Source organism: Mesoplodon bidens (genome assembly GCF_964165515.1).
Source record: "Mesoplodon bidens genome assembly, chromosome: 15".
NCBI classification, from domain to species: Eukaryota; Metazoa; Chordata; class Mammalia; order Artiodactyla; family Ziphiidae; genus Mesoplodon; species Mesoplodon bidens.
Window position 1 is genome coordinate 42810491 of NC_138171.1, and position 12844 is coordinate 42823334.

Consider the following 12844-nt stretch of genomic DNA (forward strand, 5'->3'; position numbering starts at 1 on the left):
CTGACATGGTAACATTTTGTCAAGTCAATTAAGGTATGCAAAAAGAATCCTCTGTGAGAATTACAAGGGCAAAGTAGATTATTAAAGCTGTTTTTAAGGATGAAATGAATGGCAGTTGTTGAATGTTTGGGGGCCATCCTCACCCCCTTAGGCATTCTCACCCCTACTCAGGATTCACTTGTTCACAGACATGCTCTTTCTTTCTCCCTGCAATCCTGTATCTGTCCTCCCCCTACAAGACAATATATATATGTTTTAAAACCGTTTTGTCTCTTACGCCATAGATACCTAAAGACAAACCATCTGAGATGCCTACTGATTAAAGCAAGCACAAGGTGGGATTTGCCTGGTGGTCCAGTGGGTAAGACTCCGCCCTTCCAATGTGGGGGGCAAGGGGAGCCCGGGTTCGATCCCTGGTCGGGGAACTAGATCCCGCATGCATGCTGCAACTAGGAGTCCACATGCCTCAACTAAGAAGCCCGCATGCTGCAACTAAAGATCCTGCGTGCCGCAACTAAGACCCAGCGCAGCATAAATAAATAAATAATAAATAAGAATAAATATTAAAAAAAAAAAAGGCAAGCACAAGGTTACTAACCAGGTATACCTTTCTGCACCCTCCAACAAGCTAGGCAGACAACAAAGACTAGTGTTCACCGACCTCACCTAACACATGTTATTAACATGAAGAAAGGCAGCCTCATGATTTATTCATCTCTTATTTCCATTTAAAGTGCACTTGCAAAAATACTCCTGTCAGAAAAATTACCGTCAAAACTCAGATTGTCGTTCTGTATCAAGGACATCTCGGAATGGAAAAATGAATGTCTACTCCTCAGGGCTGCTTCCTCCCATACAAATCCCCTGGGACACAGTTTATTCAGGGAGATTCCCAGATGTCCAGGAAACACACATCTTCAGCCATCACCCCATTATTTATGGGTTCAACTGACTCTTTAGGCACTAAACCAAAACAAACTGATTAGACTCTAAAGATAAAATTACTGGCATTTCCCTGCTTCTGATATTATTACCAGGGATGGTTCATTTTATGTGTCAACCTGGCTGGGCCACGGTGCCCAAATATTTGGTCAAACATTATTCTGGATGTTGCCGTGAAGGTGTCTTTTGGATGAGATTAATGTTTAAGTCAGTGGGCTTTGAGTAAAGCAGACTGCCCTCTCTAATGTGGGTGGGCCCCACCCAATCAACTGAAAGCCTTAAAAGAACAAAGGCTGACCTCCCCCAAGCAAGAAGGAATTCTGCCAGCAGACTGCCTCTGCATCTGAACTGCAATTCTTCCTTAAATTTCCAGCCTGCTGGTCTACCCCAATGGATTATTTTTATCTATCTTTTTGATTGGCCAAACCTGCATGATTACATGATCCAATTCCTTAAGCCAATCTCACTCTATCAATCTATCTCTCTCTATATATATATATACACACACCCACACAGTGGGTGTGTTGACTCTGTTTCTCTGGAGAATTCTGACTAGTAACTATCCAAAAGAAAACAAGACTTTGCCTTGAAATTTATTTAAAAGGCATATGGTTTATTTGAAGATCAACAATCAATAATATTAACTAAATCAACAAACAGTCTAAGAAAAGCTAATAAATTCCTGATGTGGAGATTTCCTAGTTCTTCACCACAGAGTTTCATTTAATTTTCCAAAAGACTGGTAAGAGACACTGCTTTATCCAAATAAGAGAAAATGACTTGTTCAAAAAAAAAAAAAATGCTTGAGACTAAAAGCCAAGGTGAAATATTAAAATATTTATTAGCATCTCTGAAGATGTACAATAGGTTAGCACATACACAGACACACACAAATATGTACAGGGCAACTTTCCCTAGAAAATTCATAAAGAATAAAATAAAGGTATAACTGACTATCCTTTATAAATTATTATTGATCTTGAATCATTATTTACATTGCTTTCCCAATTTCTCCTAGGAAATCAGAATAGTAATAAGAAGTACCATGGTAAAAAATAACAAATAGGGCCTCCCTGGTGGCGCAGTGGTTGAGAGTCCGCCTGCCAATGCAGGAGATACGGGTTCGTGCCCCGGTCCGGGAGGATCCCATATGCCGCGGAGCGGCTGGGCCTGTGAGCCATGGCCGCTGAGCCTGCGCATCCGGAGCCTGTGCTCCGCAACGGGAGAGGCCACAACAGTGAGAGGCCCGCATACCGCAAAAAAAAACAAACAAACAAATAGATTTGGTCTTTGTTCCTAGTTCCCGACACAAAGCTCCTAGAACCCCTGGGACTTCCTGAGTGGTAGGAGTGTCTTTTGTCCTTCACAAGGAGCCCCCTTTGAGCATACCTAAATTTATGCAAATGGGGTGACATAGGGTAGGATCCCTAAATAGCCTAGGCTGGGGCTGGTCACCAGAAAGACCAAGTGTTTAAGGGACTGGAACTTTCAACCACACAGACCTGTGAGAAAGGGAAGAGGGGGCTACAAATTAAGCTCTATAGTCTCTTGAACAAGATCTGATGAGCTTCTGGGTTGGTGAACATGCCAGGAGGGTGGCCAACTCCATGGGGACAGAAGCTCCTGGCCTCGAAACCCTTCCAGATGTACTTCTCCACCTGGCTGTTCTTCTGTGACCTCTATACATCCTTTATAATAAAATGGTAAAAATAAGTAAATGTTTCTCTGTTCTGTGAGCCACTCTAACAAACCAGGAATCCAAGCAGGAGGGTGTGGGAACTTCCAATTTATAGCCAGTTTGTCAGCATAGGTAACATCCCAGACTTGTGATTGGCATCTGAAGTGGGGGGCAGTCTTATAGGACTGAATCCTTAACCTGCGGGGCCTGATGCTATCTCCAGACAGTGTCAGGATTGAATTAAATTTGCCGGACACCCAGGCAGTGTCTGCTGAGACCTGGAGAACTGCTGGGTGATGTTAGGAAGACAACATCAGAAGCACTGTGATCTCAAGAAGCAGTGACCTGACCAAACGAATTTCTTTGCATGAAAGAATCACCTGATCTTCAAAATGCTAATTACTGGGGTTTATAAAGACTCCCATTGATGATGCTAGTGCCACAAGAGTGCCTATGTCAAAACAACCTTGGTTGGAATTCATCTTTTTTGTTGTTGTATATGAAAGGAAAGGAGAATAAAGGGCAGAGGACTAACACGTGGCAGGTGGAGACAGAGGCATGCACATTTAACAGGGAACCTAATAGATTTATTTCAGTTATCATCTGCAGCTATCATTATATCACTTTACAAGTCCTCCACATCTATCTACGGTAGTGGGTCTCAAAGTATGGTCCCCAGTTCAACAACATCGATACCACCAGGAAACCTGCTCAAAATGCACATTCTTGGTTGCTACCTCAGATTTACCGAATCATTCTCTGGGGAAGGAGACCAGGAATCTCTACTTTAATGCATGATTCTGATGCACACTAAAGCTTGAGAACCAGCAATCTCCAGTAGAGTCAAATACTTTGAACTATGAGACACAACTAGATCAGGAAATTCTAGAAACTGAGTGGCAGAATTCTACACATCACTGTGGATCATGTGGAGGAAATCTGATTAATATTAACCCTCCTTTTTCGTAAGGCATTTATCCAAAAATGCTTTCCCAATACTAACTGATATTACTTAAGAATTTTCCAGTGTTCTAAAATTTTCAGTCCATTCACAAGGCTACTTTGTACCCAACAAGACAGAACAATAGCAAAAGTTTTTAGGAAGAATGAGGATATATTCCCAGGCAAAACTTACAGGCTGAGTGTACCATATTATAAACAGCTAAGCTTTGAATTAAGTTTTTTAATTCTCCCATCATATAAGATATAAAGTTATCAGTAAAAACTAAAAAGGCCAAAACATATATAATATTTCTACAAAGTTTTCACTTACCTATACGAGAATTTGCCAGCAAGGACAAAATCCTGCCAAAGGAGGCAATTCCTCTGCCAATTTAATTCAGGCTATTAGCATCCCTTTGTAGAGGGAGAATAAATACCTCTAAACTGCTTCATCATGTTCTGATGGTGTTCAATGGCTTCCTTTAAGATCATTTCAGCCTGGTCCATCTTCCACCGCCATTCAGTACCCACTGGATTGGTGTGGTGCCTAGAAAAAAGAGGCAGAAGTTCTAAAGGACTCCCTGCATTAAATCTCAGCTAGTTACCTCCTATGAGGGAGTCCATATAATTATAAAATCAGGGTTGGTTTCCTACAAAAAGCTCAGCTATTTATAGCTGTAGTTTACAACTTATTTTGAGTCATGACACCTAGCAGAGAGGGGTAGATGGCAAGTGCCTGGCCAAGACTGAGACTTACTCGGGACGATATAAAACGTGCACCCCTCTCGCAGCCATACAGCACCAGGCCAACAAGCATCCAGTAATGACCACCAGTAGAATATTGCTGCAAAACCCTCTCTGAGAGGCAGTGCAATGGGAAGACCTAATTGAAATCCCAGAAAGGAAACAGAGAACAAAGCAGAAAAAAATATAGAAAAATTATGGCCAACAATTTTCCAAAGTTAATGAGAAACAATTAACCACAGATCGAAGAAACTCGCAAAACAACAACCAGGATATTTTTAAAACAGCCTAAAAATACGGTATCTAAACTAATGAAAACAAAAGAAAATAAGAAAACCTTCAACTTAGAGAAAAAGGACACACTACTTAAGAACAAAGGTTAAAAATTATTTCTGACAACTCATCAGAAAACAAATAAACCAGATGAAACTATAATGACACCTGAAAGAATGCTTAAAGGAAACAAACTTGTCAACTCAGAATTCTATACCCAGTGCATATCTTTCCAAAAATGGAGTAATAAAGACTTTTGCATGACTTTCCTGGTGGCTCAGTGGTTAAGAAGCCGCCTGCCAATGCAGGGGACACGGGTTCAAGCCCTGGTCCAGGAAGATCCCACATGCCGTGGAGCAACTAAGCCCGTGTACCACAACTACTGAGCCTGCGCTCTAGAGCCCGTGCACCACAACCACTGAACCAGCGCTCTAGAGCCCGCAAGCCACAACTACTGAGCCTGCATGCCACAACTACTGAAGCCCACGCACCTAGAGTCCATGCTCCACAACAAGAGAAGCCACCGCAATGAGAAGCCCACACACCACAACAAAGAGTAGCCCCAACTCACTGCAGCTAGAGAAAGCCCGCATGCAGCAACGAAGACCCAATGCACCATCTTTAAAAAAAAAAAACAAAAAAAAACTGGCAAGCCCCTGATAAAACTGATCAAGAAAAAAAACAACAAATGCATAAAAATAACATTAGGAATGAAAAAGGGGATTAATTACAGAAACAACAGAGCTTTAGGTAAATCTGAATACAGTGTTGGGCAGAAATTGATTATTACAGATCATTACATATTTGGTCACCATGGCCATTCATTTTTACTTACCGCCAACAGAAGACACATTTATTTGCACATGCCAAGCTCGGGGTAGTTTCCATGCAACGATGGCTTTCAATGCCATAGAACGTATGTTTATAGCAACCTCCTCTCCCTCGGAGCATGGACTGTGAAAGTACAAAACAAACAATAATTTGAATAAAATCCTCTAAGCAAGGAAACAAAACACCAAGGCATCATTTTAAAGAAGAAACCATGTGTTTCGTAAGCATAAATACCCCTACTGGTAGCTGCATGAGGCAGAAAATTAACATTAAAGCCTTATAGTGTTTTGATGGTGTTTGGGTTTTGATACTGCTCTGGGTTTTCTACAACTTAATGAGATAAACCTATGATTCATTAACTCTGAAAGTTCTATAGGGAGGACCATGGATGCTTTCATTTTCAAATCCACCCAACTGCCTCAAATGTTAGTACAATAATATATAATGCCAAAGGAGAGATAAGACAGGCTCCCAGAATGGGGGGGTGGGTGTAGCGCTCACCTGAAAGAGTATCTCTGCACTTAATAAAGGAGGGTGGGTTAAGAATGCAAACTGGAGCATATTCTATGTCAACCGAATGGTAGAATTTGAATATACTGGGACTGTTGAGGGGGCAAACAGCATGTACACAAGAAACAGATTATTCCAAAAAAGAACACTATTTAATATGTGATTGGTAAAACCACGGGAAGTGCAGTAAGAAAGGTAATTTGAAGAAACACTGAAGATCAACTCAGGGTTGGAATCACAAGATACTACCGAGCTTCCTGAGGTATCATCAGAAAGATCCATCCAGGAGCTCTGTGCAAGATGGGCTTGATTCAGTAAAAGTGAAACCTGTGAGGAGGTTACGCAAGAAAGGTCATGGTGACTTGGCTCAAAACATTAGTGGAGGAAACGGGAAGGGTACTACAGAGGTACAATCAGTGCCATTCCCAATTAGAGGGGCAAAACAGAGGAAGTCATCCAAGATAACTGAGGTTTTGAGCCTAAGTGACTGACATACTATGGAACAATGGGAACAACAAACGAGGAGACATAGATGGAGAGCCTTTACACATATGTATCAGTGTATAATATACATCAGTGTACTGATATTACAGTGCTGTCCACATAAAATCTACTGGCTTGTTACTATGTCAGTTGATCACAAAGTCTTATTTTTTGGTCCTGATAAAGGGGTTCCCCTGTCCATCTCACTTAGTACTTACACTAAGAAAAATAGAGTGAAGGAAAAATATTGTTCAGGATAACTGTTTCTACAAACTCTCTTCCAAGTTCCCAATAAAATATTCAAGAAGGCAAACAAAATATTTATATCTTGCAAGTAACACTGAAAACTACAAAGTCCACCACATGCAAAAGTCACAGCGTAATTACTACTAAATATCAATATCATGCCAGTGGAGAAACCAAGCTGAAGACTTGCATGTTTCACTCATTATTTAGCCATTAGTTAATGTACTTCAAGCATGCTGTGTACTTAATGTACAGTGACTAATAAGACAGAGCCCCTACCCATGATCTGTTTGGAGGAAATGGCAAGTAAGCAAGAAAAATGTGCCATACTATTATGATAGTCTGATTGAATCAATTACGATTCTTTTGCAAGCAACAGAAACGGAGTCTGGCTAAAGAGAAAAAGAATTGATTGAAAGGATTTCACAGCTCATAGACCCATTATAAAGGCAAGAACGAAGGAAGGCTGGCAGCAGGACCACCACTCAATCCCCCAGAAGCCATATACTACAGACACCACCCCTCTCTGGGTACCATCACCAGCCCCACCCCTGAATGGCAGACGCTGCTGCCACCAGCACAAGAATGAGTTCTCCACGTCCCAGTCCCTTTCCATCACTCACTCCACACTCAGTCTCCGGCTGAAAAGAATGACTATCCTAGATGACACTTTTACACCCAAGTTGCCACGACGTGGTACCAGCAAACAGTATCTGTCTTCCTTAGCTTCTGTAGCAGGCAGTGGGCCCTCACATCAAACAAAGCCCATTTAATGGGAAATTCCCCAAACATGAAAACACTCAGATGCTGGGCAAGCAGAGAAAAGACAAATGTCCAGCATGGTATTACTGGAGCCCATGGGACAGATGACCAACCAGGCTCAGCCTTCCAGGACCAGTGAGAACTCCTCAGAGGTGAGATGTCCAAACTGAATACTGAAAGGCTAAAAGGATAAAGGGACAGACACATGTGAGAAGGATGGCGAGTTTTTCTTTTAAAAACTGTTTTCTGTAAGTTTTACACTTTAGATTTAAGGTCCTGATCCATTTTGAGTTAATTTTTAACTCAAAATGTGTGTATGTTTATGTGTGTGTATGTGTCAGTGTGTGTACTTTTGGTGTATGTGGTTTGGTGGTGGTGGGTGTTTTTGGTTTTTTGCCTATGGATGTCTAATTTCCCCAGCACCATTAGTTGGAAAGTTTATCCTTCCTCCAAGGAATTGCTTTTGAACCTTTGAAAAAATCAATTAAGCATATTTGTGGGTTTGTTTCTGAGATCTCCATTCTGTCCCATTGATCTATGTGTCCACCCCTCCACCAACACCATACCGTCTTGATTACTGTAGCAATACAGTAAGCTGTAATATCTGGATATATGGTTCCTCCCCTTTTATTCTTCCTGAGTATTGTTTAAGCTATTTTACATTCCTGTGCCTTGCCTTTTAAATTTTATAATAAGTTGTCTATTTCTACAAAAACCTTCCTGGGATTTTAATAGGAATTGCATTAAACCCACAGATCAATTCAGGCAAAATTGATGTTTTACAATATTGAGTCTTTCAATCCATGAACATTTATTTCGATTTACATTTAGATTTTTATTTACGTTTACTTAGATTTTCATTGGTTTCTGATATGAGATCTTTCCTCATTTCTAATATAAGTATGCATTGCTGGAAATTTCTCTCTGAGCACTGATTGAGCTGCATCCTATACATCGATATAATTTTTTTTTTACTATCATTCAGTTCTATGTATTTTTTCATTTCCTTTGAGACTTCCTCTTTGACCCAAGGCTTATTCAGAAATGTGTGTTTAATTTCCACATATTTAGAGATTTTCCTTTTGTTTCTATTATTGATTTCTAGTTTGATTCCATTATAGTCAGAGAATGCACTCTGTATGGTTTTAATACTTATAAATCTGCTGAGGTTTGTTCTATGGCCTAAGACATGGTCTATCTTGGTGAATGTTCCATCGGCACTTGGAAGAAATGCACATTCTGCTGTTGCTGGGTGATATGTTCTCTATATGTCAACTAGATCCTACTGGTTAACTCTACTGTTGAGATTTTCTACAGGCTTGTGATTTTCAGTCTAGTACTTCTAGCAGTTGCTGAGAGGCAATTTCAAAGTGACCAACTATAACTGTGGGTTTGGTTTCTTTTTTTTTTTTTAACTTCTCCATTCAAATATGTCAGCTTTTGCTTGATTTATTTTGAGCCTCTGATGTTTGGTACATACTCATATAATGCAGATTGATCTTTTTATCATTACAAAATGTCACTCTCTGTCTCTAGTAATTTTCTTTGCTCTGAAGTCTACTTAATCTGGTATTAATACAGGCAATCCTGCTTTTTGGATTACTGCTGGCATGGTATATATTTTTCTATCATTTTACTCAACCTACCTGTGTCACTGAATTTGAAGCGAGTTTCTTGTAAACATCTTATATTTGGGTCATTTTTTAAATCCACTCTGCCAACCTCTATCATTTGATGCATATATGTAGGATATTTGCATCTGAAGTAATTATTTATGAATTAGCCCTAAAATAGTCTACTATTTTATTATTTGTTTCCTGCTTATTCCCTCTGATTCTCATTCCTGTTAGTCTTTTCTTGATTTCCTACAGGTTACTTAAACATTTTTAGGATTCCATCTTAATTTTTTTTTGTTTTTGAGTGTATCTCTTTGTATAGTTTTTGTAGTGGTTGTTCTGGGTATAAAAATATACATACTAGTAGACCTATGACAGTCTACCAGTAAAAACATTTTATCACCTTCAAGTGAAGTGTGGAAACATCCCTTCCATTCAGATCCCTTTAATTTTCCCTCTTTTAAATTAAATATTATTGTCTTGAGTATCATATGGTGTTATAATTTTTGTTTCAATCATCAAATATGATTTATAAAAGTTATAAGGAAAATGATCATTTACTGTTTGTACCCATATTTCTGCTCTTTCCATCATTCTGCCTTCCTTTCTGGTGCTCTAAGAATCTTTTATCACTTCATTAGGTTGAAGAGCTTCCTTTAGCTGGTCTTTAAGAGAAGATTTGCTAGAAACAGATTCTTTCAGTTTTCTTTCACCTGATAATGTCTTTATTTAATTTTCATTCTTGAAGGATAGTTTTGCCAGTCACAGAAATCATGATTGACAGTTATTTTCTTTCAACACTTGAAAACCATGTGCTGCTTCCCTCTGGCCTCTATGATTTCAGATGAGAAATCTGACATCAAATTGATGTTAGTACATTGTTTCTCTCTAGCATCTTTCAAGACTTTTTTCTTCTTTAGTTTTCAGATCATTAATTTTAGGGTATCTCCATGTGGATGTCCTTGCTTCTATCCTGTTTGGAGTTTGCTCTCTCTCCTGTTCAGATTCGGTAAACTCTATTGACTTGTCCTGGTCACAGATCATTCTGTTATTTGGTAAGGTCCCTGACTCTATCCTCTGTCATCTCCACTCTATTACTGTGCCCATTCAGTGAGTTTTTATTTCTGTTATTGTATTTTTTCAATTTTATAATTCCTTCTTGGTTCCTTTTGTAACTTCCATTTCTTTGCTGAGATTTTTTATTCTTTCATTTGTTTCAAGAGACTTTGTAACTGATTGCTGAAGCATTTTTATGACAACTGCTTTAAAATCCTTGTCAGATGATTCCACCATCTGATTCATGTGGTGTTGGTGTCAGTTCATTATCTTTTTTTGCTCAAGTTGTGATTTTCACGGTTCTTGGAATGACAGGCGATTTTTTTTTTTACTGCATCCTAGACATTTTGTCTACTATGTTAGGAGGCTCTAGATCCTATTTCATTCTTTCAGTTTAGCAGCAGGCACTTTGTTTAGGTTGAGCCTGCAGGTCCTGGACTATTTTTGTATGCTGTGGCTCCAACAGCAGTTTAATTTTCAGAGGCTTTGCATTGAAATTTTGCTTGGGTTCCCAGTGATCTCTGCTGGTAGCATCAGAGTGGGTGAAAGAGGTTTCTCCAGGATGACCCACTAGAGGTCTCTCAATGGAGGAGGCGAGTCTCAGGCCAGCAGGCTTCCCAGAGCAGGCTGCTTGTGTGGCAGAGTCCCTCTGGCCAATGGCCCTGGGCAGCCCCAGTAACTCTGAGTGGGAGAGGGAAGTCTCAGGACACAGAAACAAAGAGGCTTGGCTTCCCCAGATGGGCCACTTCTTGTGGTGGTGTCCCTCTTGCCAGTGCCACGCAGCCACCATGGTATCTCTCAGAGGGGGAAGGGAGTCTTGGTCCCAGCAGGCATGAAGAATGTTTCACAGGCCAGGTCTACTGTTGCAGGAGTAAGGTGGTAAGGAGGAGTCTCTCTTTTTCCACTTGTACTTGACCGCCTGGTATCTCTTAGCAGGAGAGGGGAATTTACGGTCCAGCAGGGAAAGAGGGCACTTGTCCTAGCTGCTTATTGGTGGGGCTCCGAACTGATCCCCTTTGCCAGTGGTTCCGGGCTCACTTGAATATGTCAGAGGGACTCTCAGTCCATACTAGGGAGGAACAAGCCTAACTGAGTGGCCTTCTGTTGCTAGATTAAGGCTCAGTAAACACAGGGTCTGGGCTGCCTTCTTCTTTAGCTGGAGGGATGTAAGACATCCTGCTGCTCTGTTGTTCCTGCAGTGCTGGGGTCCCAAACCAGTCAGCCTTCCTCTTACCCCATTCCAGAGTTCTTGTTTGGTTGCCTCTTGTGTTTTCCAGGGTTTAGAGTTGTGCATAGCAGGAAGGAGCAAGGAGAAAAAGGTTTATGCCATCTTGTCCAGACTGGAGGTCTTTAGACATTATATTTTGAAAGGAAGTGTTCCCATATCTAAAAATTAGTAGATAAGCAGGGTGCAAAAAGAAAACACATGAGAGCAATACATGCTCAGAACCAAGTTTTCATGTTATGAACCTAGGAGAAAAAGATTATAAATAACCTCAGATTCATTAATTCATGAATTTTTATCCTCGAGGCAAATGAGAGCAATACAACCTCGAAAATACAACTGTAGCCCAGTAGATCCACACTGAATGAATGCAAGATACCACTGCTAGATAGGCTCTGTGTCCATCAACCTGGTGGGGATGGAGGTGGGGTGTTGGGAGACAATGCTCCATGGGTCTTTCTCTGAATGTCCTGCAAGCAGAGGCCCTGACTGCCCTTATTCTAGATTACCTTTTCAAAAAGTTTTACATAGTGAATAGCCTTGGAAGATACAGTGTCTCCCTCTGGGGCAAATGATGGGTATGTTTACTGTTCAGTATAATGAAGATGTGTCCCTCTAGGGCAAAGTTCAGGCAGGATTACTGCCAATTATAAAAGATTGATGTTCCCTAAGCCTGGGGCTCCTCTCCTACAACGTATGTGCAGATGTTACACCTGGCCTTCCTAGTGCTGCTTTATGGGAACCGGGGCTCAGGAACCAGAGCAAATGATAATATTCTGGCTACTGCTATTATTATGAGTAATAAACTGTACTTGCCTTCTGCCAGCATCCATGAACCTGTGGTAGGCTAACTTGCTAGCCTGCAAGTAGGGTAAAGTTTCAGACTCTTCCATTTTTGACAGAGGATGGAGAGTTCAATGCAGAGGTCAATAAACTGCAGCCCATGGGCCAAAGCCAGGCTATTGCCTGTTTACTATACGTAAAGTTCTGCTGGAATACGTCACCCATATTTGTTTACTTACATCTATGGCTGCTTTGGGGCTACAATGGCAGAGGTGAAAAGTTGCAACAAGATCGTATGACCCACAAACCTTAAAAAGTCACTAACTGGCCCTTTAAGAAAAGGTTTGCTAACCCTTGATTTAGATATTTATTTCATACAACAGAGCAAAATAAATTCTAAACTGGTTAAACAAACTGTTAAAAAAGTACAAACAGGAGGAGGATTGAGGAAAGACCAAGTAGCAGGAAGCAGCAGAAATCTGTCTCCCCAACTGGACATGAATCTCAATCTGCCTGCTGTGCTTTGTCTTTGACCCAGGAGTCCTGGGTCCTCCACCAACATCTATGAAACTCTGCCAGGTGACTTGTTGGCTTGTAGGCTGAAAGAGCAGACCCTCCAGAGTTAACACTAGCCCCTGGCTCCTTTGAGCGTCTCATGCCATAGAAACAAATTTTGTCAAGAACCAAGGGGATCTCTGGGACATCTCTTTAGTATTCTCATCTACAGTAGTAGAACTTAAGAAAAGCTTACAG

At 40.7% G+C, this 12844-nt stretch overlaps 1 protein-coding gene across 5 annotated transcripts in view; it reads right to left on the reverse strand.

Moving 5' to 3' along the window:
• The window catches only part of LOC308628400 (S-adenosyl-L-methionine-dependent tRNA 4-demethylwyosine synthase TYW1), a 216535-nt gene that overhangs the window by 152277 nt on the left and 51414 nt on the right, over positions 1-12844 (reverse strand). For all 5 annotated transcript variants that reach the window (XM_081255246.1, XM_081255247.1, XM_081255244.1 and 2 more), the window contains exons 10-11: positions 5415-5533; positions 4000-4109 (exon numbers count right to left, since the gene is read on the reverse strand). In XM_081255246.1, coding sequence (XP_081111372.1) covers positions 4000-4109; positions 5415-5533 — 229 coding nt within the window. The remainder of the gene's footprint in view (positions 1-3999; positions 4110-5414; positions 5534-12844) is intronic.